Source organism: Pyrus communis, chromosome 11 (genome assembly GCF_041283825.1).
Source record: "Pyrus communis isolate YQ-2024b chromosome 11, ASM4128382v1, whole genome shotgun sequence".
In the NCBI taxonomy this organism is placed as follows: Eukaryota; Viridiplantae; Streptophyta; class Magnoliopsida; order Rosales; family Rosaceae; genus Pyrus; species Pyrus communis.
In genome coordinates, this window is record NC_142575.1 from 14,044,722 (window position 1) to 14,067,803 (window position 23,082).

The window sequence follows — 23,082 nt, forward strand, 5'->3', positions numbered from 1 at the left end:
TTTCTTCTGTTTCTTTTCAATATTTCCTTCCGGAAGGCCATTCTCTTTATATGTAACTTCATTTCTACGTTTTCCATTTCACTCATACCTGATAAAATTGACTTGCTACGTATTTTACCTCGAAAACTTATTGATAGAAGACCGCAGGTATCCATTGAAAATGAGAGTCCGAAACGAAGGAAACATTGCAGCATAACATGAACAGATGTACCGGAGGAGAAGGCTTGATGATGTGCATAAACTCAAAGGGGAGTCACTCAATTAACATGGGCGGAGCCATGAAGCGACCAGAATGGTCCCGGGCCTACCTTGATTTCTCTCTCTCCATATTGTTAATTGATTTTTATGGTGGATCTCAATTCTGGATTCAACTGTCAACAAGGAAAGACTTAGTAAGGGTTTTCAAATTTGAGCAACATATCACGCTACACATTATCATTGTGAATTACAGAGCAAATCATTTTCGACAATCGACTAATACAAGAATTTGTTCCTTCAAAATCCATCTTTTTTTTGTCAGTGCAACAGCGGAGCCTCTCCCGTTGGCATTTTTTCAAACCATTCTTTTGCAAGTTGTGGGAACATAGGAAGGTCCCTTGGATTTACAATTTCGTATATATTAGAACTAAATTGGGGTTAAAACTCTGGTAACAAGGTCATATATATCATGAATAAATCTGTGTGTTTACGTTTCAAAATAAAAAATCTGTGTTTATCTGCGGAGGGTTTGGAAAGAGAGAGTTGAATACTCTGATCAATTTTGTACTTTTATTAGGAAATGGTTACGGTACACACCTTGAAGAAAGTTCATGGGACGTATCTTTCAAAACTTTTCTAAAATCGTTCATCGTGTGTGCGTCTATACGAACAAAGCTTAAGTATGTTCTATTGACATATTTTTTTTTTTTTTTTGGAACAAACAATAGTATCTACATGGTTGATGAGTGGCCTAAGTCTTATAATGGGATTGCCATAATAATAAGGTTCAACTTCGTCTTTGGTGAAATCTGAATCTAAGATCTCTCACTTATAAGTGAAAATGAATTTCACTAAACTGTGATACTAAGTGGCGACTTGTTTTTACATAACTACAATATCAACTAATGGGGAAATAAGTAAGTGTAATATATGGTGTCTTTATTTGGGCTGAATAATGATTTAATCCGGTTGAAGAGAAAAAGAATGTCCTGCCCCAAATTACAAATAAATTCTATCCTTTGCTAAGTAACAAATAAACAATTACATCCAAAAATTCCTCAAATCAAACTAGATCTTGTGTCACATCGTTGCAATCCTATTTTCTTCCCATCAGCAAATGCGTTTTATTTGCCTAACGTAATGAAAGATCTTTTGTTAGTAATTTTTATTTATATTGTTATGGCCTATTTTATCTGACAAAGGAAGGGGGTTGGCGGCACAAAGAGAGAAAATAGAGAGACATGTGTTTGTAGGGTTGTGTAGAGGAATGTGTGCGTTATTTCGCCTACGCAGTGCCTTTATTTATAGTAATAAGAGAGAGAAGAAATCATTCTCCTCAAAGGAATACAAGTCCATATAGGAAACAATAACTAGAATCAAGTCTAATCTAGGATTTACACAATCATACTTAAATTAGAAGTTTACAACACTCCCCCTTGAGTGTATAAATATTGAGGGACACTGATTCTAGGAACACGCTATTCTCAATAAGGTAGGAACTTGCATAAGGAAGTAAGTCTCACAAAAAACCCTATGGCTATGGTAAAAACCCAAGTAGGGGCAAAATCCATAGTCTAAGGGAAAATGCGTGAGTAATGCAAAGTCAAATGAAACATCTACGGGACGTCATCAGGGATATGATCAACCCAAGGTGGGTGTCTCATTAAAACCTAGTTAGGTAGCAAAAACCCAGTGGGGAAAATGCTCCTAATTGTAGGAAAAAAAAAGTACGTTAAGATCAAGCAAGTATATTTCAGGATACTCCCCCTGAGTTTGACACAATTCCAAAGAGAACTAACAATGTTACAACTCGAAAAGTTTATGCATACCAATTTCTTGAACAAGCTTCTGAAACCTCGCCTTCGGTAGTGATTTTGGTGAAGAGGTTAGCCAGATTGTCTTGTGAATGGATTTTGCATGACTTCAATCTTCTGATGATCTTGATGTGAGAAGAAGAACTTCGACGCAATGCACTTGGTGTTGTCTCTTTTGATGCAACCCTTCTGAGTTGTTCGATGCTTGTTGCATTGTCTTCATAAATTGTCGTCGAGACATCAATGACGGGGTAAAGATCACAAGAGCTTTGAATATGGCCCACAGCTGCGCTCAACCAAAAGCATTCTCGAGTTACTTCATGTAAGGTGAGAATTTCAACATGGTTAGACGAAGTGGCAACTAAGGTCTGTTTAGTTGACCTCTAAGAGATTACGGTGCCTCCAACGGTGAAGACAACCCGTTTAAGAACGCGCCTTGTGTGGATCAAATAAGTATCTTGCATTGGCATAACCAACAAGGCGAGAATCGACTTGAGATAAAGGGGTGCGGCATCACTCGAGGATCCATAAAGATGGAACAAATCCGTATTACCCTTAAGGTAGTGAAGAATGTCTTTAATAACAGTCCAGTGTCTGCGTGTTGGTGCATTATTGTATCTTGCCAAAAGATTAATAGCGAAGGAGATGTCGAGTCTAGTGCACTGGGCTAAGTACAATAAAGCGCGTATCACACTTAGATAAGGAACTTCAGGGTCCAAAATCTCTTCATCATTTTCCTTCGGCCGGAAAGGATCTCGTTTTGCATATACCGAACGAACGACTATAATAGTACTCGAAGACTTCGCTTTATCCTCATTAAAGCAGCGCAACACCTTCTAGGTGTAGTTCGTTTGATGTACTAAGATTACATTTGAACAATGCTCTATCTCGAGATCGAGACAGTATCTAGTCTTTCTTAGATCTTTCATCTCAAATTCCGACTTCAGGTACATGGCAGTTCTATCGAGCTCTTTAAGAGTTTCGATAAGGTTCATGTCATCGACATATATTAGCAATAATCACAAAACTGGAATGTGAGTTCTTAATGAACACACAAGAGCATAGTTTGTTGTTCACATATCCTTGACTAGTCAAATACTCACTTAAACGATTATACCACATTCTTTCAGATTGTTTCAAGCCATAGAGTGAACGCCTCAGCCAAATTGAGAGCGTGTTCTAGGGTTTGGAAATATTTGATCCAGTCAAAGTAAGTTCTTTGGGAACCTTCATATAAATTTCCGTATCAAGATCCCCATAGAGATATGCAGTTACTACTTCCATCAGCCGCATACTCAGTTTTTCAAAAACTACCAAACTGATAAGGTAGCGAAAAGTAATCACATCCATAACGGGTGAACAAGTTTCATCATAGTTAATCCCGAGGCGTTGTGAGAAGCTTTGCGCAAAGACGAGCTTTGTAATGTATAATTTCATTCTTCTCATTACGCTTCCAAACGAAAATCCACTTGTAGCCAATAGGCTTCACATGTGGAGAAGTAAGAGCTATAGGTCCAAACATCTTACGTTTTGCAAACGAATCGAGTTCAATTTGGATTACTTGTTTCTAATTTGACCAATCAGTTCTACGTTGACATTCCTCAATAGAACTATCATCGCTCAACATGATCTTAGTAGCTACTGCATATGTTAATGCATCGTCGACGATCATCTTATTTCTACACCACACATCATCTAAGCTAGCATAATAGACTGAAATCTCACGATTCTCGAGAGGTAGATTCATCTCTTCAAATACGCTTCTGTAATCTAGAATTTCCTCATGAGTTAGATAGAATGAGTAAGCGATGATCAAATTCACGATAGGCTCTTCAGGTGTTGTGCAGCGGGTTTCCTCTTTCGAGGGTGTGAATTCTTTGAACCAAGCGGTCTGCCATGCTTTTGTGTAGGGACAGATGATTGGTTAGCTGATAACATACTTAGATTGCCAAAGTTGGCATCCCAGGCTTCTAGGAGGGAAGTCCGTCGTACATTTGGTACATCCATCTTTGCAGGCACATTCACAGCTGGAATATGTGATCTTGTCACTCATGCTAAATCGGTGAAAGCATCTGGCATGCTCTGAGTTATGCTCTGAAGATCTAATATGCAATGCACTTTAGTCTCAGACTGAGTGGTGCGGGGATCTAAATGAGACAAAGTGGGAGTCATGAACGATAATTCACGTCGTTCTTCAGGAACGTTGACGTTCTTATCTCCCCTTAACGACAGGAAGATTGTCTCATAGAAGTGACAATCTACGAAACGAGCAGTAAACAGATCGCTTGTCAAAGGTTCTAAGTAACGAATAATCAAAGGAGAATCATATCCAACAAATATTCCCATCCTTCGATGAGGCCCCATTTTTGTACGTAAATGCGGCGAAATCGGCACATAGATCGCATAACTAAAAACACGCAGATGCGATGTCATGTTCATATTTGGTAACCAACTAAAGGGCGCTAAATGGTTGGGTCGCAACAGGCCTCAGACGGACCAACATGGCTAAGTGCAATATTGCAAGGCCCCAAGCAGCGATCGGGAGCTTGGTACGTATGACCAACGATCAAGCAATCATTTGTAAGCGCTTAATGAATACCTTTGCTAGGCCATTTTGGGTGTGAACATGGGGTACAAAATGTTCAACTTCAACCCCAACCAACATACAATAGTCATCAAAAGTTTTAGATGAGAATTCTCCAGCATTATCTAATCGAATATATTTGATCGAATAATCAGGGTGGTGAGCCCTGAGCTTGATAACCTGAGCCAACAGTTTGGAGAATGCAACATTCTTTGTAAACATCAAACACACGTGTGACCAATGTGTGGAAGCATCAAACAAAACCATAAAATATCTAAATGGTCCGCATTGAAGGTGAATCAGTCCACAAATGTCCCCCTGAATCCTTTGTAGAAAAATAGGAGGATTCGAACAAATATTGTCATAAGAAGGCTTAATAATAAGCTTTCTCATAGAACAGGTTTGACATGTAATTCCTTGAATCGAACCTAAACTTCGGGTTAGTGGATGCCCGTGTGATGATTTGAGGATACGGCGCATCGCTGTTCGTCCAAGGTGTCCCAAATGATCATGCCAAAGTGTAACTTCGTGCGTGGTCCCAGAGGTAAAGCCGGCCACATAGTGGCTTTCTATAGGGTGTATGGTCGTAGTATACAGACCACTTAGGATACGCTTAATCATCTCTAGAATACATTTCTGACCATATTCGTAGGAAGTTACGCACATAAATTTAACTCCATTTTCTACATAGGTTTTAGCGTGGAAATTATTATCTCTAATGTCCTTAAAACTCAACAATGTTCTTCCGAAATGCGGAGAATAAAGTGCCTCATCAATGGTCAAAATTGTACCATTGGACAACATTATACATGTCTTACCGTATCTTTCGATCAGGTTGGATGGGCTTGAGAGGGTTGTCAGAGGTGCATTCTTAGGTATGAAGTTAGTGAAATATAAGCATTCAAATAAAACGGTGTGTGTGGTTCCACTATCTGCCAAACAACTAACTTCCCCACTAGTCATACCTAGAATGAAAATTAGTTTGAATCGGTCACATGCATAAAAGTTCTAAAAACAAATATCCATTCAAAATAATTTAAGTATCCAAGGATGGTAATTAATTTAAAACTTAATATCCAAAAAACAAATCACCAACAAATAATCTAAACATAAAGGAAAATTGTTTAAAATTAACCAAAAACAAAAAGGGGGGTTCAGCCATTAGGTGGAATTCGGTCCCATTGTCTAAATTTCAACTAGAAAAATAGTTTATGTCAAAGATTCTAATCTTCCATAGGGATAATAGCCTCTTGAAAGTCAGAAATCTCCATCTTGGTACTCTACGGTTCATCCACTTGCACAAAGTTTGATTCAAACTTTTTACGACGAGAATGATATTCAGCTACAACCTTCTGGGGAGCTTGGCAAACATTGGGACCATGGTCATTTGAACCACAGTGATATCACATATCCGCATCCATGGTTTAGGTGCTTTGCCCTTATTCTTGAAGTTTGGGGCCTTAGGAGCGAGATTAGGGCGTTTCTGGGCTTTGTTTCCTCCCTTGGATGAGTCTTGGCTCTGTTGACCTTGACGACGTAGCTTTTGGCCACCCCTATTTGGCTCTGTTAACCTTGACGAGGTGGCTTTTCGCCACCCCTACCATGCTTATTTTGGCGTTTTAGGTGTTTGTTTGTGTTATAGTGTGCATCAAGCACATCAGTCGCCCTAATAGGTCGAGCTTGATGATTTTTCATCAACAGCTGATTTTACTTTTCAGCGAGAAGTAAAACAGAGATCAAATCCAAGAACTTAGTGAATTTTGAGCCCTATATTGTGTTGCAAGACAATATTAGTAGCAGAGAAGGTTGAATAGGTCTTCTCTCGGAGATCCTCTTCGATTAAGGTCTCGTTACAGAACTTGAGAAGTGATCGGATTCAACAAACTTCATAATTATATTCCTTCACAGACTTTAAGTATTGGAAGCACAAATGCTGCCAGTCATGTCTTACTTCAGGAAAGAAGATGTTCTTATGGTGATCAAGGAGATCAACCAAAGTGACCCAGAGTGCTCGTGGATCTTCCTTAGTAAGGTACTCGGTTTGCAGTGCATCATGAATATGTCTTCAGATGAAGATCATGGCAATGGCTTTCTCAGCTTCACCAACCGAGTTGTCCGTCTCATCTTCAATGGTGGGATGTAAATTCTTTGCAGTGAGGTGGAGCTTTACATCTTGGACCTACTTGAGATAATTCCTTTCAAAGACCTCCAAAGCGGTAAAGTCGAGTTTGTTTAAATTTGACATGTTCCTATCACAAAATAAATGGATAAGATGTGATTAGTGTAATGGATAAAAAAAAAAATCAATCCATTCACATAGGAGTAGAACATTCAGGTTCTAATAGACATGTATTGGTTTAAATTCGCATGAAAAAAGCTTCTGGTTTTCATGAGTGATGTTTTTAAGAAAAACTTTAGGTTTTCAAACAAGGCAAGTTTGTAGAAACTTTAGGTTTCAAAATAATTACGAACTTCAGGTTCATATATTCCTACAGACAAACACAAATATATATACAGAAATATGCAACAAGGAAATATGCAAATAAAACTTCAGGTCTATAATTATATTTGAATTAATTATTTAGAATTCGGGGCAAATTTAAAGTGTGGGTGAAAAAATAATAAAACTCAAATTGTCTAAAAAAAAATAAACAACTAAGCTCAGGGCCCAAAAACATGGGCCAAAACCCACGTGTGGGCTAAGCAAATTTGCACCTTAAGGTCTAGGCCCAAAACTGGGCTGAGGTGGGCACAGGTTGATCATGCCTCAATTGGTGTTTGGGCTGCAGACCCAATAGCAGGAAATAGGCTACAAGGATTGGGTCTAAGAGAGGCCCAAATAGCTATCAGATGCAACGCGATGCAGGTGCACTAATGCACTAGCTGCAAACTAAGATCCGGTGCATCGCGGGTGCAAGGACACCATAGCCCTCGGGCTAGTGTCACATGTTGGACTGAGCCATGGTTTTAGGCCACATCAGACGAGCCCCGTTACCAAAAAAAAAAAAAAATTGCCCTCGGGCTAGTGTCACATGTTGGGCTGAGCCATGGTTTTAGGCCATATCAGACGAGCCCCGTTACCAAAAAAAAAAAAAAAATCCTTTTTTTTTTTTTTTTTTTTTTCCTATCATAGGCCGAGATGGACAGCCTAATTGGGCTTGGGGTTTTAGCCATAAGAAAACCCTAGCTTCATTGGGTGTGGTCACCGAGGACGAAGGTCCGCACCGCCGCTGCAGGCGATTGTGTTCTAGTCAAAAGAACTCGAAACGAGTTGTTGTGTTTGACATGGAACTGGGATGGTGTGACGAAGAAGGTCTCGACGTCCAAAAACCAAAGAAAAACCTAGGATTCAATTTTGGGTTTTCGAAATCCGTGGAGATTCATACGAATCTCAACCAAAAACAATGTCAGCGACGACTGTAGGTCGTCAGGGATGGTAGCCGTAATGGCTAGGCATGGCTGCAGGCCATGCTTGTTATGCCGTGAAGGGCGTCGGGGTTTTTGGGCTGGGTTCCAGAAGTTTGGAGCTTCGGGCTCATGCTGTGGCTTGGGTCCCTAGAAATTATTTTTTTTATTTTTTTTCTTTATTTCCATATTATAATTCAATGCATATTGACAAATAATTTAATGCATGAGTAGATATAGGATGCAATTTATGGAAAATATCAAATTCACATAATTCAACAATTATGGATATAATGCATATACAATTTATGTAGAATCTAAAATTCAAAAAACATAAAGTTGGGTCATGCATTATGGTGAATGTTCATGCTATCAGGGTTGCAAAAATATCGACATAAAAACCATTGTTTTGGAAGAACCTTATTGTGTGATGATATTTGTGAACTGGTTTGATGTAGAAAGCTTCCACGTCAGATTCCTAAGGGCAATGGTAGGAGTGTGCGGATAACGTGTTGTGGCCTATTTTATCTGACAAAGGAAGGGGGCCGGCAACATAGAGAGAGAAAATAGAGAGAGATGTGTTTGTAGGGTTGTGTAGAGGAATGTGTGTGTTATTCCCCCTACACAGTGTCTTTATTTATAGTAATAAGAGAGAGAAGAAATCATTCTCCTCCAAGGAATACAAGTCCATATATGAAAGAATAACTATAATCAAATCCAATCTAGAATTTACACAATCACACTTAAACTAGAAGTTTACAACATATATATCCTACTAAAATCTATATTATTTTTTATCACTTAGATAATTTTGGTATTTAAAACATAGGCATGTTTGGAAGTGCTTTTAAAATGATTGAAAGCACTTTTGGCCAAGCACTTAAAGTGCTTTTCCACCATTTGCTAAGATTTTTACTAAGGATTGGTTTTAAAAACATTTCGCTTTCAATCATTTTTTTTTATAGTAACGATAGTAGATTCCATTCAACGAAAAGAAATCGATGAAACAGCATGCAATCAAGCCATTTACAAGCAAAGCCCAAGTCAATTACAATCAGATAATAAAAAGTTCGAAATGAAATCTGGTGGTTCCTCAAATCATGAGTAGATGGTAGAGTCGTTGTGAAGGAATAACGTGCTAGATGGCAAGAACAGTGGGGGAGCCAGCATGGGGTCATTGGTCGCCCTTGACCCCAACAACGTAAAAAACTCATGTACACTTGTTTGTGTGTTCAATGTATTAAAAAGTGAAGGCATGGGCAAGGCATTTCATGGATAGCCCCCTCCCTAGGCGAAAGCCTTGAGGCGTGAGGCGAATCATCATGAGACCTAAAATTTTTTAATATAAGTCAGTGAAAATTAGGTCATTGAATTGATTTTTCGGTAAAATAAGTCCTTAAGTTCATTAAAAATTGCTAATTTCATCCTTACTATTACATTCAAAGTTATTTTACCAATTTTTTGTTAATTAAATCACTTGACACACTTTAGAGTGTAATATCATCATTTTCTCTCCTATAAGCCCTTAACATTTCATATAGGTTGTGAATCTAATGTCTAATTTACCCTCTAAAGTTAACTCCATGCACTATTTCTTTATGAAAAATTACCAATCTACCCTCCAATGTGTCTCACATGCAAGTAATATGACTTAAATTGACGGAAAATTGAATATAGTAGCTTCAAATATAATATTAGGGATGTAATTGGCATACTTTTATAATTTCAAGGATTGATTTTTTTGAAAAAAAATAGTAGAGTGACCTAATTTTCACTCTGGTGATAATCTATGGACTAAATTAGCAGTTCACCTATGTATATATATATATATATAATATACAATTATATATAATAAATAAATAATATAATACTTTGTAAAACAAATATTCACTATTATTCAAAAATGCATAAGTCACAAACTCACATCACAAACAAGTTTAACAAAGCAATCAAATTAATCAACAAACAAACAAATAAAGTAGAAATCAGACATCTAGAATCTTAAGTAAGTGCATATATATGTGTGTGTGTGTGTGTGTGTGTATGAGAGTTTTGAGTAATACTTGGTTAGGATATGTAGTCTTAAAAAAAGAAATAAGATCATAAAGTTTCTTTTCAAAAATAATAAAAGGTTAAATAATTAAAAACAAAAAGATGTTTACTTTTCTACTGGCAGAATATTCAGGAAAATATGCTTCTTTATCATAAAAAAATAATAAGAACAAAAATTAAAAGATGCTTATCTATCTTGTAGATGAGAAAAAAATAATATAAAAATTAAAAAGTGAACATAAAAGAAGATAGTAAGGTAATAAATGTTAGAAAAGTAGGGTCATTTTAAACTTTAAAGAGAAAAAAATATAAATAAATAAAAAAAGAAAAAAAACCCCTCACGATTCATCTTCTTTGATGGGAAGACAGACATCCTACAACTAGAAAATTTTTAATTTGAGCAACTCAAAAAGTAAAACAAGGACGCCCAGTGAACACCTCAGGCGCGCCTTGGCCGTCCAAGCACGCCTTGACAAAGTTAGGCAAGTTTTTTGCCCACTCACAAAACAGAGGCGATTTTTCTCCCGCCCCCCTCTCCAAAGCCACCTAGGCGCGCCTTGGGGCGAGGTTTTTAAAATGCTGATTGTATTTCACCCCTATAAACAATTAAGGTAAACTAAATTACAAACTCATCCTCCTACTTCTATTTTCTTATGTTATATTTGTCTTTCTTTTCTTTTCTTTTTTATTTTTTATGTGCGACTTTATTGTACGTACCATGTACTCGATGAATTATCCTAGTTGACAAGTCTTGGCAATCTTCAACATTACTCCACGGTATCATATCCACGTTCAACAAGCCTCTACAAATAATAGTAATTGTCGACATATATTGGCACAAACTTTTGACATATGTTGGCAGGTATTGGCAGGATGCCTGCTAGGTGCTTGATGAAATAGCCCAATGAAACTTTTTAGTTGATATTATGACCTCATTATTTGAAAATCCTGGCCACACCACGGGTGAGCAATACAATTGGCTACACCACTGAGTGAGCAATACAATTGGCTTCATGACGAGTGTGGTCAACTATAGCTCCAGTGATCCTGAGGAGCAAACCTTCGCATCATCCACAATATGCCTCGCATCAGACATGTTAGAAGAACTTTTCTAAATGAGTCATACATGAATTCTGTTCTCTTTTTTCTTTTCCTTTTTTTTTTTTTTAGGAATACTAATGAAAAAAAATTTAAAATTTTTTTGTTTTGATCAAAATGACAAAAAAATATTGTAAGTAAATAGTGCATGAATGACTTTTTAAAGTAAAAATGTTTTTACCGTTAAAACTAAAAATATTTTTATTTTATGGAACTCTTGTTACTCTACGAAGAAATTGTAATACCCCAAAGGGCCTATAGAAAATAATTTTCTTTTTCTTGGTGACTCTCTTGACAGCCAAGCAGCGAGCAGAGGGAAATTAACTACCGTGAGTTTGCACCAAATCTTTCCGCCTTTAACCTCCTTTGCATTACGCTTCGAATTGAACATCCGAATCCGAAGTTATTAACTTTCATGAGGCCCATACAGCTTCCGGAGCCGCCCGGTCCCAAACTGCGCACGCCGGAAATCTTCGAAGGCGGTGTGTACGGCGTCGTTAGGCGCGCCGTCGTGATTGGCAACGGCTCCCCGGGTTCGGAGAATCAGAGCATCGGCTTGGTTTGCGCTCTCGGCCTCGCTGATAAGCATGTCTTATATGTAAGTTACGTGATTAAACCTAATCATGGGCTTAATCCTTTTGATTTCTCCAAATTATGGTTATAATTTTGTATGCTAAACTACCCATTAAATATTTCGTACTAATTTTTGTGTGATGGTTGTAATTTCAAGCTCAAGAACATATCGCAATTGTATGAATTTTAGTCTTTTACAACCTAAATGCATGTTTTACTAGGTTCTTATTAGAAATTAGTATACTTTTTGTTTGTTGAAATTATTTTAGTTGAAAGGAATATAAAGGTGTTGGCAACTTACTGAAGTATAATGTTTGATTACTCTAGCAGTTAGACAACGATGTTTTATTGGTGTCCAGTACACGAATCTGTTATAGGTTTATTTATTTGTTGCATACTACTTTTGAATGTGTTTCCACTGAAAAGCGGCCGCGTTATTCTTTGAATCTGTTTCCGTTCATTGTTTCCTGTTTCGTTAAAAGTTTAATAAGGCTTGGTTTTTGCGAACTGAATGATTTGTTGTCGTTGTTTAATGTTATAAACTCCGTATTGCTATTCAACTTGGATGTTTGGCAATCCACAAGACCAGCCAGGTTACTTGTAATGGAGCGAGTTTAAATTAATCTTCTGAAAAGAAAAAATGCTGTCGACTTACATATGTTGGGGTCAGTGCCAGTTCAGAAGTTTTCCAGTACAAAGTTGGTATTCAATATCTGGTTTCATTAATTGGAAGTGAGGTTTAACCATCAATCCATTGAGTTGTACACCTTGACGGAGTTAATGACAATAGTTCAATTCATCTTATCGACCAAAAGGAAAACATACACGATCGCTTAAAGAATTATAACCATTCAAGACTAACAATGAACTGCAAAACATATGACATTCAATTTTTTGTCAATTAATCCTACTGGACGGCTGATTACAAAATGTGCCCCTTGTGTATTTCATCCTCAATATTTCATCCCCACTTTGACTTTAAACTAGTTTAGGCTGAAATAGATTTCTCTATCAAATCCAACTAGAATTGGTGTGAACCAATTACATTTTTCGAAAGCTGCATTGTTCTTCAAGACGTATGAGATGTTTTATTGGTTATTGGCAGAGGGTTCTGTGACTTGCTTTGTTACTATTTGTCAATTTTTATAAGAATAATTAGTTGGTCTTTGATGTATTGGTGTCTTCATCAAAGGTGGTAGCCATAGCAACTAGAAAAGGTTTTTGTTTTTAGATTACTTGTGTCTTGTGTTTGGAGGTCATCCTTGTGATTGCTTGTTACAGTACCTTTCTTGCTGTAAAGAAATTATTGCTTCTAATACGCGTTTGAAGCTTAATTTTATTATAAATTTTGCAAGTTTCAATTAATAATTTGAGCATGCAATATGCATGTTAACTATATCTCCTTTGTGATGCAAATGTCTGAATTATTATCTTGCATTGTTACTTTCTTCCTGTTTTTATAATATGCATGTGATTCCCCAACTACTTTGCGATTTGAAAAATACTATTAATATCACAAGTTGCAACAAATTATTGTCTGGAAACACGGTGTTAACATCACTGTAACCTTTTGTAATTAAGAGTCCCGCCCCATCCCCAAATTTATTCTGACATCAGTTTCACTTTTTGACTCTGTTTATCTTTTAATTTTGACAATGTTATGCAGCGGGTTACAAGGCCGAAAGGAGGATTGAATGAGTGGCTTCACTGGCTCCCAGTTTCTCTTCACAAAAATTTATATTACATTGTAAGACAGATCTGTATTTTATTAAAGTATCGGGGGCAGAAAGTTTTGCCTCAACCTGCAGAAAATGGTGGCAGTGTGGGGTTGAAATGTGTTTTAGAAGCTGATGTCCAGCAGATTGTGACAATGGTTCGTCAGAATTTTGAAAAGTAAATATTTCTTCTCCTCTTTCACAGTTCACTGTTAGTTATAGGAAGTGTATTCTTCAATTGTTTGCCTAAATAATGTATTCAGCGGCATGAGTTGGTTGAGTGGACCTCAGGTTTGCTTCCACGCGGTCTGGGGTTAAATTCCTTAGGGAACCTATTAGCTATTTTCTGGAGTTTCCTGTGTCCAAAAGATTGTACGGTTGCTGGGGGCATAGTTTCGATTCTGAGTCGGCAATGCGGTTTGGGAGATTTCTGGGTAGCCTAAAAAAAAACAAAAGCAAAAATAAAAAAGTTTATTCAGGAAATACACTTGCTAATATCCAGAATAGCATTTGCCTCTTAAAATTTAGAATGTGGTGCTTGACTTGATACCTGTCTAACTTTTGGTACTCATTCTTTTCTTTTTCAGGGATGGACCTATATTGGTGGTAGCTTCTGGAAGGGATACCATTTCTGTTGCAAGTTCTATTAAACAACTTGCATCTGACAATGTATTTGTTGTTCAGGTTTGTCAATGGGACCTTGTTTTTCCTGTATCAGTTATTAGCTATATATTATATTCCGAAATGAATTTGGACTTGATTTTTTTATTAAGTTACATGGTTTAGCGGTAAATGCAGAAATGACAATGAATGAATATGTCACAATGTTTATATTTATTGTGACAGTACGCTTGCAGTATCCTGTTGCACTAATGATTTCATGTACGTTTTGCTTGAGTTAGGTCAACTTGAGATAGTTTCTGGATATTTTACTTTCGAGTTTTATTTTTGTGGTTAAAGTAGTTTGGAAGTGTGGTTTTTATTTTTTAACAAAGAACAACCTTCTTGGTGGTGATTATATATAGTCATCCATATTATTTGTTTTCAACATTTCCTTCTACCTTTCCTATAGTTTTCTTGGCTTTACCAGGCCTTTGAATTATGTAGCAATGGCCACTTTGAATTTATATCTGTATGCTGTTTCTACATCAGACTGATGCTTGTTATTATGGAAAACACTACTACTGCTACTCGCTGCCTTTTGCACCTAATTCTGTATGAGATTTTTGGTCCCAGATATACTGTTACTGTTGTAATGGATAAAAAGGGTAATTTAAGATTTTAGATTGAATATCTGGCTTTCAAAATCTATGTATATCATGGTTTCCCTGACTCTTACTTTTGGCCTGTGCATTCTAAGTGGTTTTTACACATCTTCTCAACTTCTCAACCTTACAGGATCTAAACTGTACTATGTTATTGTTTTGATTGAGTGAGTAGTTTTGGGTATATGAGTACACAAATGGGTTTGGAATTGACCCTTTTCTTTGTTTATTGGTTAGTGTCAGATTTCAGTACTCTTTGATTTGTCTTTAGGGTCATATTCTCTCATTGATTTCGTGAAGTTAGTATCTCCATTTCTGTTATAAAATTTCAATTGATTTCATCAAGTATGTTATGAATTTGCTTGAGTATGCCTTTGCTCATCTGTTTTGCAATGAGGGTTTAGTTTTTGGAAGTGCACAATTTTCTCTTCAAAAGAAGTGCACAATTTTCTCTTTATTCATTGCTAAGGTTGGAGAGATCTTTGGAGTGGATGCCTCTTTAGTTCAGTTATGGAAATCATTTGCTTGCTTGCCTAGAAAGGACTTTTAGTCTGTGAGTAGGTTCATAATTTTCAGTAGCTCAACAATCCAATCTTCTTTTCTTTTGGTGGCTGCGGCCATTTTTGCCATGTCATTTGAATACCCAAAATGTTCATTATCTTCTAATTTTTATTGACACCACCATTTTCCATCTGTTTCGCAGATACTACATCCCAGGTTGCATCTAAATAGATTTGACTTGGTGATTACCCCTAAGCATGATTACTATCCTTTGACACGTGAAGCACAAAAGCAGGTTCCTCAGTTTATTCATAGGTGGATAACTCCACGTGAACCTCCTGACAGTCATGTGGTATGTATGATGATTGATGACTTTGTTATATGCATGCATTTCATATATTTAAGAAACTTTAACCTTGTTTAATATCAACTGCTCCCAGTACTTCGAAACTGGAGGCTATCTTAATTTCCTTCCCCTCCCCCTCCCCCTCCCCCTTCCCCCTCTCTCCCCTCCTCCAACATATGACATACTAAAAACTTCTAAAATCAGGTTCTCACTGTTGGAGCTTTACATCAAGTTGATGCTGGTGCACTTCGTAATGCAGCTAGTGCATGGCGTGATGAGTTTGCACCTTTGCCGAAACCCTTACTTGTTGTGAACATTGGTGGCCCTACAGGTAATTTTTGATATAATCTGAATCTTTGTTGCTTAATGGTTTATGGGATTGATATATAAGTATTTGAGTACTTGATATATAATGTTTTGATATAATCTGAATCCTTGTTGCTTAATGGTTTATGGGATTGATATATAAGTATTTGAGTACCACATCATGATTGATATATAATGCCTGCTTCATGTTAGGTTAGATTAAGCTCTGTATGCGGGGCAGCTGGTAGACTATTAGTGTTTGGATGTGATGCTTTTCTTTCTCCTTTCTTTTGTTCTTTTATATATTAAATGTGTTACTAAAAAGGGGGACTAGAATGGGTGCTCAGTATACATGGTGTTTTGATTTGTAAGTGTAGTATATCTATGAACTTTAAATACCTGTACTACCTGTAGTTCTAGCATTGGAACAATCAAAGCAAAGACAAAATATATCTCTAAAGGTTACGACAGTAACTTTCTTGTCCTAGAAATACGTCTATTCCTCTCCTTCGAAAGGGTCCACAACACTATGTAAGGAGGAGATTGCCAAGTCAATGGCCCAATTTTGTTACAAGAACACCCTTGCTAACACTCAACACCGAAGGGCTAACAAAAAAGGCACTATGCACTGGATACAAAAAAGGCACTATGCACTGGATACTTATCCGTTAATTTGTTTTGGGATTTTCCTTTATCAACTAGTTTTTTATTAGATGTATTGTCTAAGCCAATAATCAGACTCTGGAAGTCTATACCAATTCATTATTTTTCTTATAGACATAGTATGAAATGTGGCAATAACCTGATACTGGCACGTGTCTTTCAATGTCACCAAACGAGCATTTAGTTATTCTGGAAAAACTTTGGTTCAAATTATTTGTGTTCTTATTTATGCACAAGTTCGTGCCATCCTGCCAACAAATGTTGTTTTGGAGGTCGGGATTTCTTTAGAAGAATGCATTCCCTTTGACAAAGGGAGTGACTTGTGTTGCGTGGTATACCCTTTTGTTTTGTGTAATATCACCGACCTAGATTTGAATCCAAGTTTATTCTACGATGGATAATGGAATTTGTGTCTTTTTTTTGTAATTTGTTTGAATCTCGAGTTGAAATCATTATGGCCTAGTAAAGCGAATGTAGGAAATGTGAAAATGTTTTATGTTTTTTTAATGTTAAATAGATTTTTGTTGCACGTTAGTGTTCACGATTTAGTAGAGAGATGATTACTTTGAGGAGTATTAGATCATTCATTTTCTGAGTTTTCTGAGATGTTTGGAACTATCTACGTTGTTATTTTTGTTGCAGTAGTCCACTTATTCCAGTTGGGGCTTGTATGATTTGTATCCTTTTTTTTCATTCAATAGGCAATTGTCGTTATGGTGTGGACCTTGCAAAGCAATTGACTACCAACCTGCTCAGTGTTCTTCCTAGCTGTGGGAGTATCAGAATATGTTTCTCTAATAAGACTCCTGAAAAGGTATTGCTACAGATATACAAGTTCTTACTTTGGTTTTTTGTGATACTCAATTTTTCCTTTTTGCTCGTCAGGTATCTAATGTTATAGCGAAAGGGCTTGGCGGTAATCCAAAAGTTTATATCTGGGATGGCCAAGGTATCATGTGACTCAAAAACAATTTTCAAGTTTTAGGCCTTAAAAACGTGTTTGGTAGGACGATTTGCAAAAATTGAACTCAAGACTAACTAAAAAATATAGTCTATTCTCTAAAAATATAAACAGTGAGTTTTTAGAGTTTTTAAACTTAAACTTACTCCTTTCTTTTTCTCTCACTCCAAATCTCTCTTTTCTTCTTTCTCTCTCTTCTTTTTTTTCTTTTTTTACCTTTATCGTCTCTCCTCCAATCTGCTCTCTTCATTCTCTTAGTTCTTTCTCTCACTCATCTTCCTCTCTTTCTCGTCGGATCCTCTGTCTTCTTTCTCTTTCCTTCAATCATCTCTTATTTTCTTTCCTCCTCTCTCCTCTTTCTCCTTCTCCTGCGACCCCCCTCTTTTTAGTTCTCTTTGTCTAGTTTAAGTCGTAAGATATAAAAAATTGAAATCGCAAACCAATCAAGTTTTTGAGTCTTAAAGAAAATTATTTTCAAGAAATGTTCTTAAGAAATGTTTTGAGAAATGATAACAATTTTCAAATAGGTTACCAAACAGGCCCTTAACTTTTTCTGAGTTTCAGGTCGTTTTTAACTTTGATATGAATTGGGCTTTTTGTGCTGTACTGATGAATATTTTGGTCTCCAGAGCCAAACCCACACATGGGCCATCTAGCCTGGGCCGATGCATTTGTTGTCACTGCAGATTCTGTCAGTATGATAAGCGAGGTTTGCAGCACTGGGTATGATTGAGGAAATTATGTCTGTATTCATGATATTTTCTTTAATGTATTCTTTATTTAAGCATTTTAATTTTGTCTGTCCATATTTCTAGGAAGCCTGTCTATATTATGGGAGCTGAGCGATGTACTTGGAAGTTCTCAGAGTTCCATAAATCACTTAAGGATCGAGGAGTAGTTCGGCCATTCACAGGTTCTGAGAATGTAAGTAAAAACCAATTTGTTTCCATAACTCTTCCATACAAGGTAGCAGATTATAGAGGATGCCCTTCTTAGGATTGCATTATTCGTTCATCATTCTCTGTCAACATAGATGCTAATAGAATAAATTGACAGACAACATTGGGAAATAAAAGAGACTGGGAGTACCGAGGAGGAGAGGTCATTTGTTTTTTTTCCCTTGTAAACACTCACAGACACACACACTCTCTGTAGAACTGCTACAATAAAATTGCTTTGTTATCCATTCCAAAGGATACCAAAACTGAAGGAAATATTCTTGCTTGCACACATTGTAATGGCGGATTTTGTCATGCAATTCGAGGATAAGGTTTTTTCTCTTTCTTTGGAAGGTTTATGGGCCATTAATAGTTTTAAAGGTGGTTCTTCCAAGTTTTCTTTTCTTGATGGAATCACAAATGTCTGACTTCAGTTTGCTAATAATGATAATATATCCATTTGGAATGGTTGGAACTTCCGTATATTTTGACAAACCTTCCGTATATTAACTTCTTTGTGCTTTTCTTTTTCTTGATTCTAACCGCATTCTCATTTATTCTTGATCACCATCTTTACCGAATGAATATTGGTCTCAAGTATACTTCTGGCTTTCTCTATCTTACGATCTTTGTTGCTTTGTATATTGACAGATTTCAGAGAGCTGGAGTTACCCTCCGCTCAATGAAACCGCAGAAGCAGCCAGTCGAGTGTATAAAGCACTTGCAGAGCGTGGATGGAGATTGCGACCATAGCAAGTGAGTTGATAACCATTGTTACTTGTAGACACACTCAAATGTTATGTTGAAAGACACCCATTGAAGGTTAAGCTTTTTGTGATAGCACGTATAGGAATGACAGCTAGGCTGTTGTAGCTCTTATCTTTGATTCTTCCCCTTCCGGGGGGTCTTGAGATAGAATAAAGGCTTTCTGTAATTCTGCGGCTTGTAAATTACGAAGAGGGGCGAGCATTTCTTTAGTCTAAAGGCGGGATGGTTCTTGTTCGAAAAATAAATCATTTGTAATTTAAAGTGGTTTTCTAGATTCTGTTTGATATTATCGAATTGGCCTTTGTAAACCAGTTTTCATGTAAGTCTTTTGAGATTGGACTTCGATTTGGCACAGTGACGGTCTGTTCGCTTCACCCATCACAACCAAGATTGAAAACGAACCAAATCAAATTGATTTGGTTCGTTTAAGTTATGTTCAATCAATTTCATTTGGGTTGTCCAGCTTCGCTCCCCAATCCATCAACGATGTTAAACAGAAAGAGTGGATGACGGGTTGGAGGCGCGGAGGACAGGGTCGAGGCGTGGATGGAGGTTGAGACGTCGCAAAGGAGACGAGGGATGTTGAGATTGTGATGGAGGAGAGTGAGATCGTGAGGGAGATGAGGACTCTAGGAAGGTAAAGGTCGTTCATAAGGAGGAAGATAACCTTAGACGACATAATTTCCAATTGTTTCGTAACAAAAAGGAAGTAAAGAAGTAAGACGATGATTTCTTGGAGGGATTTGTTATAAACGCTTCAAAAATATTATCATAAATAATGATATTTCATTATCTCATTGCTGCTTAATCATCCCACCAATAACTTGATCCATCATCCAATATACTAACATATATACTAGTAATTAAGTAGGGATTATACTCACAGCATGATCATAAATATCAAACTTAATGCTTTAGCTAGGTTAATCTTCATAATTAAACACTTTGATTAGCATTTGCTCATGATGTTGCTTAATTAGTGGAGCAAGTGAGCTTTTCGGCAACAACTCCTGTTCCTCTATTCATCTCCCAGTTAAAAACAACATTAAAACTAACACATTAATTAATCACTGCATATCCCTATATAAACCCCATCCCAGCATTCCTTTGATCATGAAAAACTAATTCCATAACATGGACTCTAAAAAGAGTGGTGAAACAGTAGCAATCAGTACCGATGAGAAGGCGAATTACGGTGCAGAAGGAAAGACTGCTGAAGTTGCTCCTCCTCCTGCTGTGGTCACCACAAAAGCTACCAAAATCCAGAATATGGGAGGAGGATGGAGAAAGGGTTTGGCAATCATAGCCTTTGTGCTGCAGCTTGGTGCCGGTTCAGCTGCTCTTGCTGCTGCTTACATTACGGGGAATACCGAACAGATTCTTCCTTTCTTCACGCAGTTCTTCCAGTTCCATGCTCAGGATAATGATCTTCCAACTTTGACGTACGAAACATATATATACGCTTCGTTTAAATTTTGAAATTTTCTTTTGAGCAAACAAATTAGTAGTGTGTTTGATTAGGGTTTTGATGGATTCCTTGATATATATGGGCAGGTTTTTTGTGGCTGCGAATGCAGTAGCTGTGGGATACATATATAGCCCTCTCCTTGCCCTTCTCTATAATCTGCATTATTCGAACTCATGCAATAGGGCTAAGGCTACTGCTCGTTATCCTTGACACAGTAATATGACTAACAAATTCTACTATTCCATACCCACATGGCATACTGATGAGTCCCCTTTTTTATTTCTTTGTCGTGATTGACGAGTGTATATCCGTTCAAATTGTAACACGTGTCAAATATTGTTAGTATTTAAATTTTTTAAATCTAAATCTGAGACTAATTAGTATACGCATAGTAATCTGAGTTGATTACACACTATATATACACTACATCAACATGTCACGTGATTCATCCTTTTAAACCTAACTAATAATTTTTTTATCTATTAAAGAAATAACGCTCTAGAGATGATCAGTTACATGTATATGGGAAATCATAGGTAAACTCTTTTTCTCCTCACACACACGACACACCCGTGTTGAATCATATCCATTATATTTGTTTGATATCAACCAATTGCCATGAATAAAGAAGGATATGTCGTGTGTGAGAGACTAAAATGGATATGTGAAAATCAGCTACCATGGTATATATCGCAACTCTATCGTTAAAGAGCTCCCCGTTTTCTCTTTCCTTAATTATGTATATGTTGATCTATATATATTGACTTACTGAAAACATTGCAAAAACTATTCCTTAAATGCTTTGCAGGTGATGGTTGCTCTAATCATAGCAGCAGATGGTGCTTCATCTGCAATTGTGTACTTGGCGCATAACGGGAACATGAACGCAAACTGGCTTGCTATTTACAGGCAATACAACGACTTCTGCCAGGCACTCAGTGGGGCTCTTGTGGCTTCACTTGTCGCAGCAGTCTTTTTTGTGTTTCTGGTTGTGAATTCTACTTTTTCTCTTAAAAGAAAATGAGAAATTAAGGAGCTTAATTACTGTATAATGGTATTGTTAACACTTCTAAATTTCAGACATGCATGTTGTCCATTGTGTATATTATTAATTCCATTAAAATTAGGGTGAATGTAAACTGATATAAGTAATGATAGATTTGTGTGGATTGGCTTCAAGACATAGATGCTAGCTAAAAGTAGTTTTTTGTTCGTTCGTTTTGTTTTTCTTTCTTTATTTCCCTTATTTTTGAGAATCTTTCATGCTAATTAACAACTCTCGTACTAAAGAATTCTAAAATCATTTTATATAATTTTCTAAAATTTGTGATGATTTTTGTTTGATTAACCTAATAAAGTTTAAGTTTCAAACCCGGAGCATGTGACATATAGCAATCTACTACAAACATTAACCGTGTAGGTGAATTGTTATCTTGTGGTGGTGGGGTGGTGATGGCAACAATGGTTGTAACTTGTAAGGTGGGGGTTCTGGCAATGTTGGGGACTGCTAACCATGGACATATGGTGGTGGTGGTACTAGTAATGGTGTGTTGTGATCTTGTTATGGTGGTGACGACGATGGTGGTGGTCATGGACAATGTGGCAGTGATGGTAGTCGTGGCAACAACGATAATAAGGGTAGACATATGTAGTTGGGTTTTTTTAATTTAAACTCTTACTCATGAATTTTAGAAAGAAAAAGGCTTTTTTCTATTAGCACCCCACAAAATGTTGAATGCACCCCACATTAAAATTTAATATTAAATAACTTATTTACCCCGCTATGCAATGACAATTTTGACCTTATTAGGTTTAAAAAAAATAAAAAATTTCTAAATGCACCCCAAATCACTATTAAAACGCCTTCCACCCTCCATTGTTGAACGGAATCCTAACCAATGAAACTACACACATGTTGATTGAGAAAAATTATTTTTGACGAATGGAACACTAAATCGATGTACCTTCCACTTGTATTGAGAGAAGGTAATTTTGAAAGTCTAATGGAATCATTTGGTGCCAATCCCCATCAAATTTGTTGGTTCTTTTATGTTATTTGTATTAGAAAGATGGAGACCTAGTTCTTCAATATATGAATGACAAAATATACCTGGGAAAACCCGCCTTGTCATCCCAAAGAGAAAAGTTTAGCAATTAAGAAAGGCAACATTTTCTATGGCCACCCTTGAGAAAAAGGGTAGCAACTATAGAAATCTATTTCAATTGAATGTTAGACAGTGTCAAAGAATGTGAAATGCAATTAAAAGACACATAACCCTCTAACCAAGAGAAATCGAAGAAAATGTTCACATTCAACAAGAAAGGGCATTCTTTAAGTCATTAGAAATCGTGACCCAAAACAATTCCCAATACTTATCCTTTATTTTTTTAATTCAGTCTCCAAATGTATGCTTAAACATCATGGTA

The 23,082-nt window shown here is 36.8% G+C and overlaps 1 protein-coding gene and 1 pseudogene across 2 annotated transcripts; both read left to right on the top strand.

The window, feature by feature from the left end:
• Positions 1-11,427: 11,427 nt before the first annotated feature.
• LOC137742480 (mitochondrial fission protein ELM1) lies at positions 11,428-19,476 on the top strand. The gene is made up of 10 exons (XM_068482361.2): positions 11,428-11,749; positions 13,391-13,617; positions 14,027-14,123; positions 15,408-15,557; positions 15,756-15,882; positions 17,222-17,334; positions 17,406-17,469; positions 18,111-18,204; positions 18,297-18,405; positions 19,071-19,476. The coding sequence occupies exons 1-10, from the start codon at positions 11,567-11,569 to the stop codon at positions 19,170-19,172; spliced, it is 1,266 nt and encodes a 421-aa protein (XP_068338462.2). The 5' UTR covers positions 11,428-11,566; the 3' UTR covers positions 19,173-19,476.
• Positions 19,477-20,186: 710 nt separating this feature from the next.
• On the top strand, positions 20,187-21,807 carry LOC137741640 (casparian strip membrane protein 2-like; annotated as a pseudogene). Its single transcript, XR_015953335.1, has 3 exons — positions 20,187-20,629; positions 20,742-20,869; positions 21,464-21,807. The product of XR_015953335.1 is annotated as a casparian strip membrane protein 2-like (transcript).
• Positions 21,808-23,082: the final 1,275 nt, after the last annotated feature.

Excerpts from the sequence above, each read along its gene's own strand:
- LOC137742480 (XM_068482361.2), top strand. The coding sequence starts at position 11,567 with ATGAGGCCCATACAGCTTCCGGAGCCGCCCGGTCCCAAACTGCGCACG. Across the intron at positions 13,618-14,026 it reads GTTCGTCAGAATTTTGAAAA|GGATGGACCTATATTGGTGG; the intron begins GTAAATATTTCT and ends TTTCTTTTTCAG. Across the intron at positions 14,124-15,407 it reads ACAATGTATTTGTTGTTCAG|ATACTACATCCCAGGTTGCA; the intron begins GTTTGTCAATGG and ends TCTGTTTCGCAG.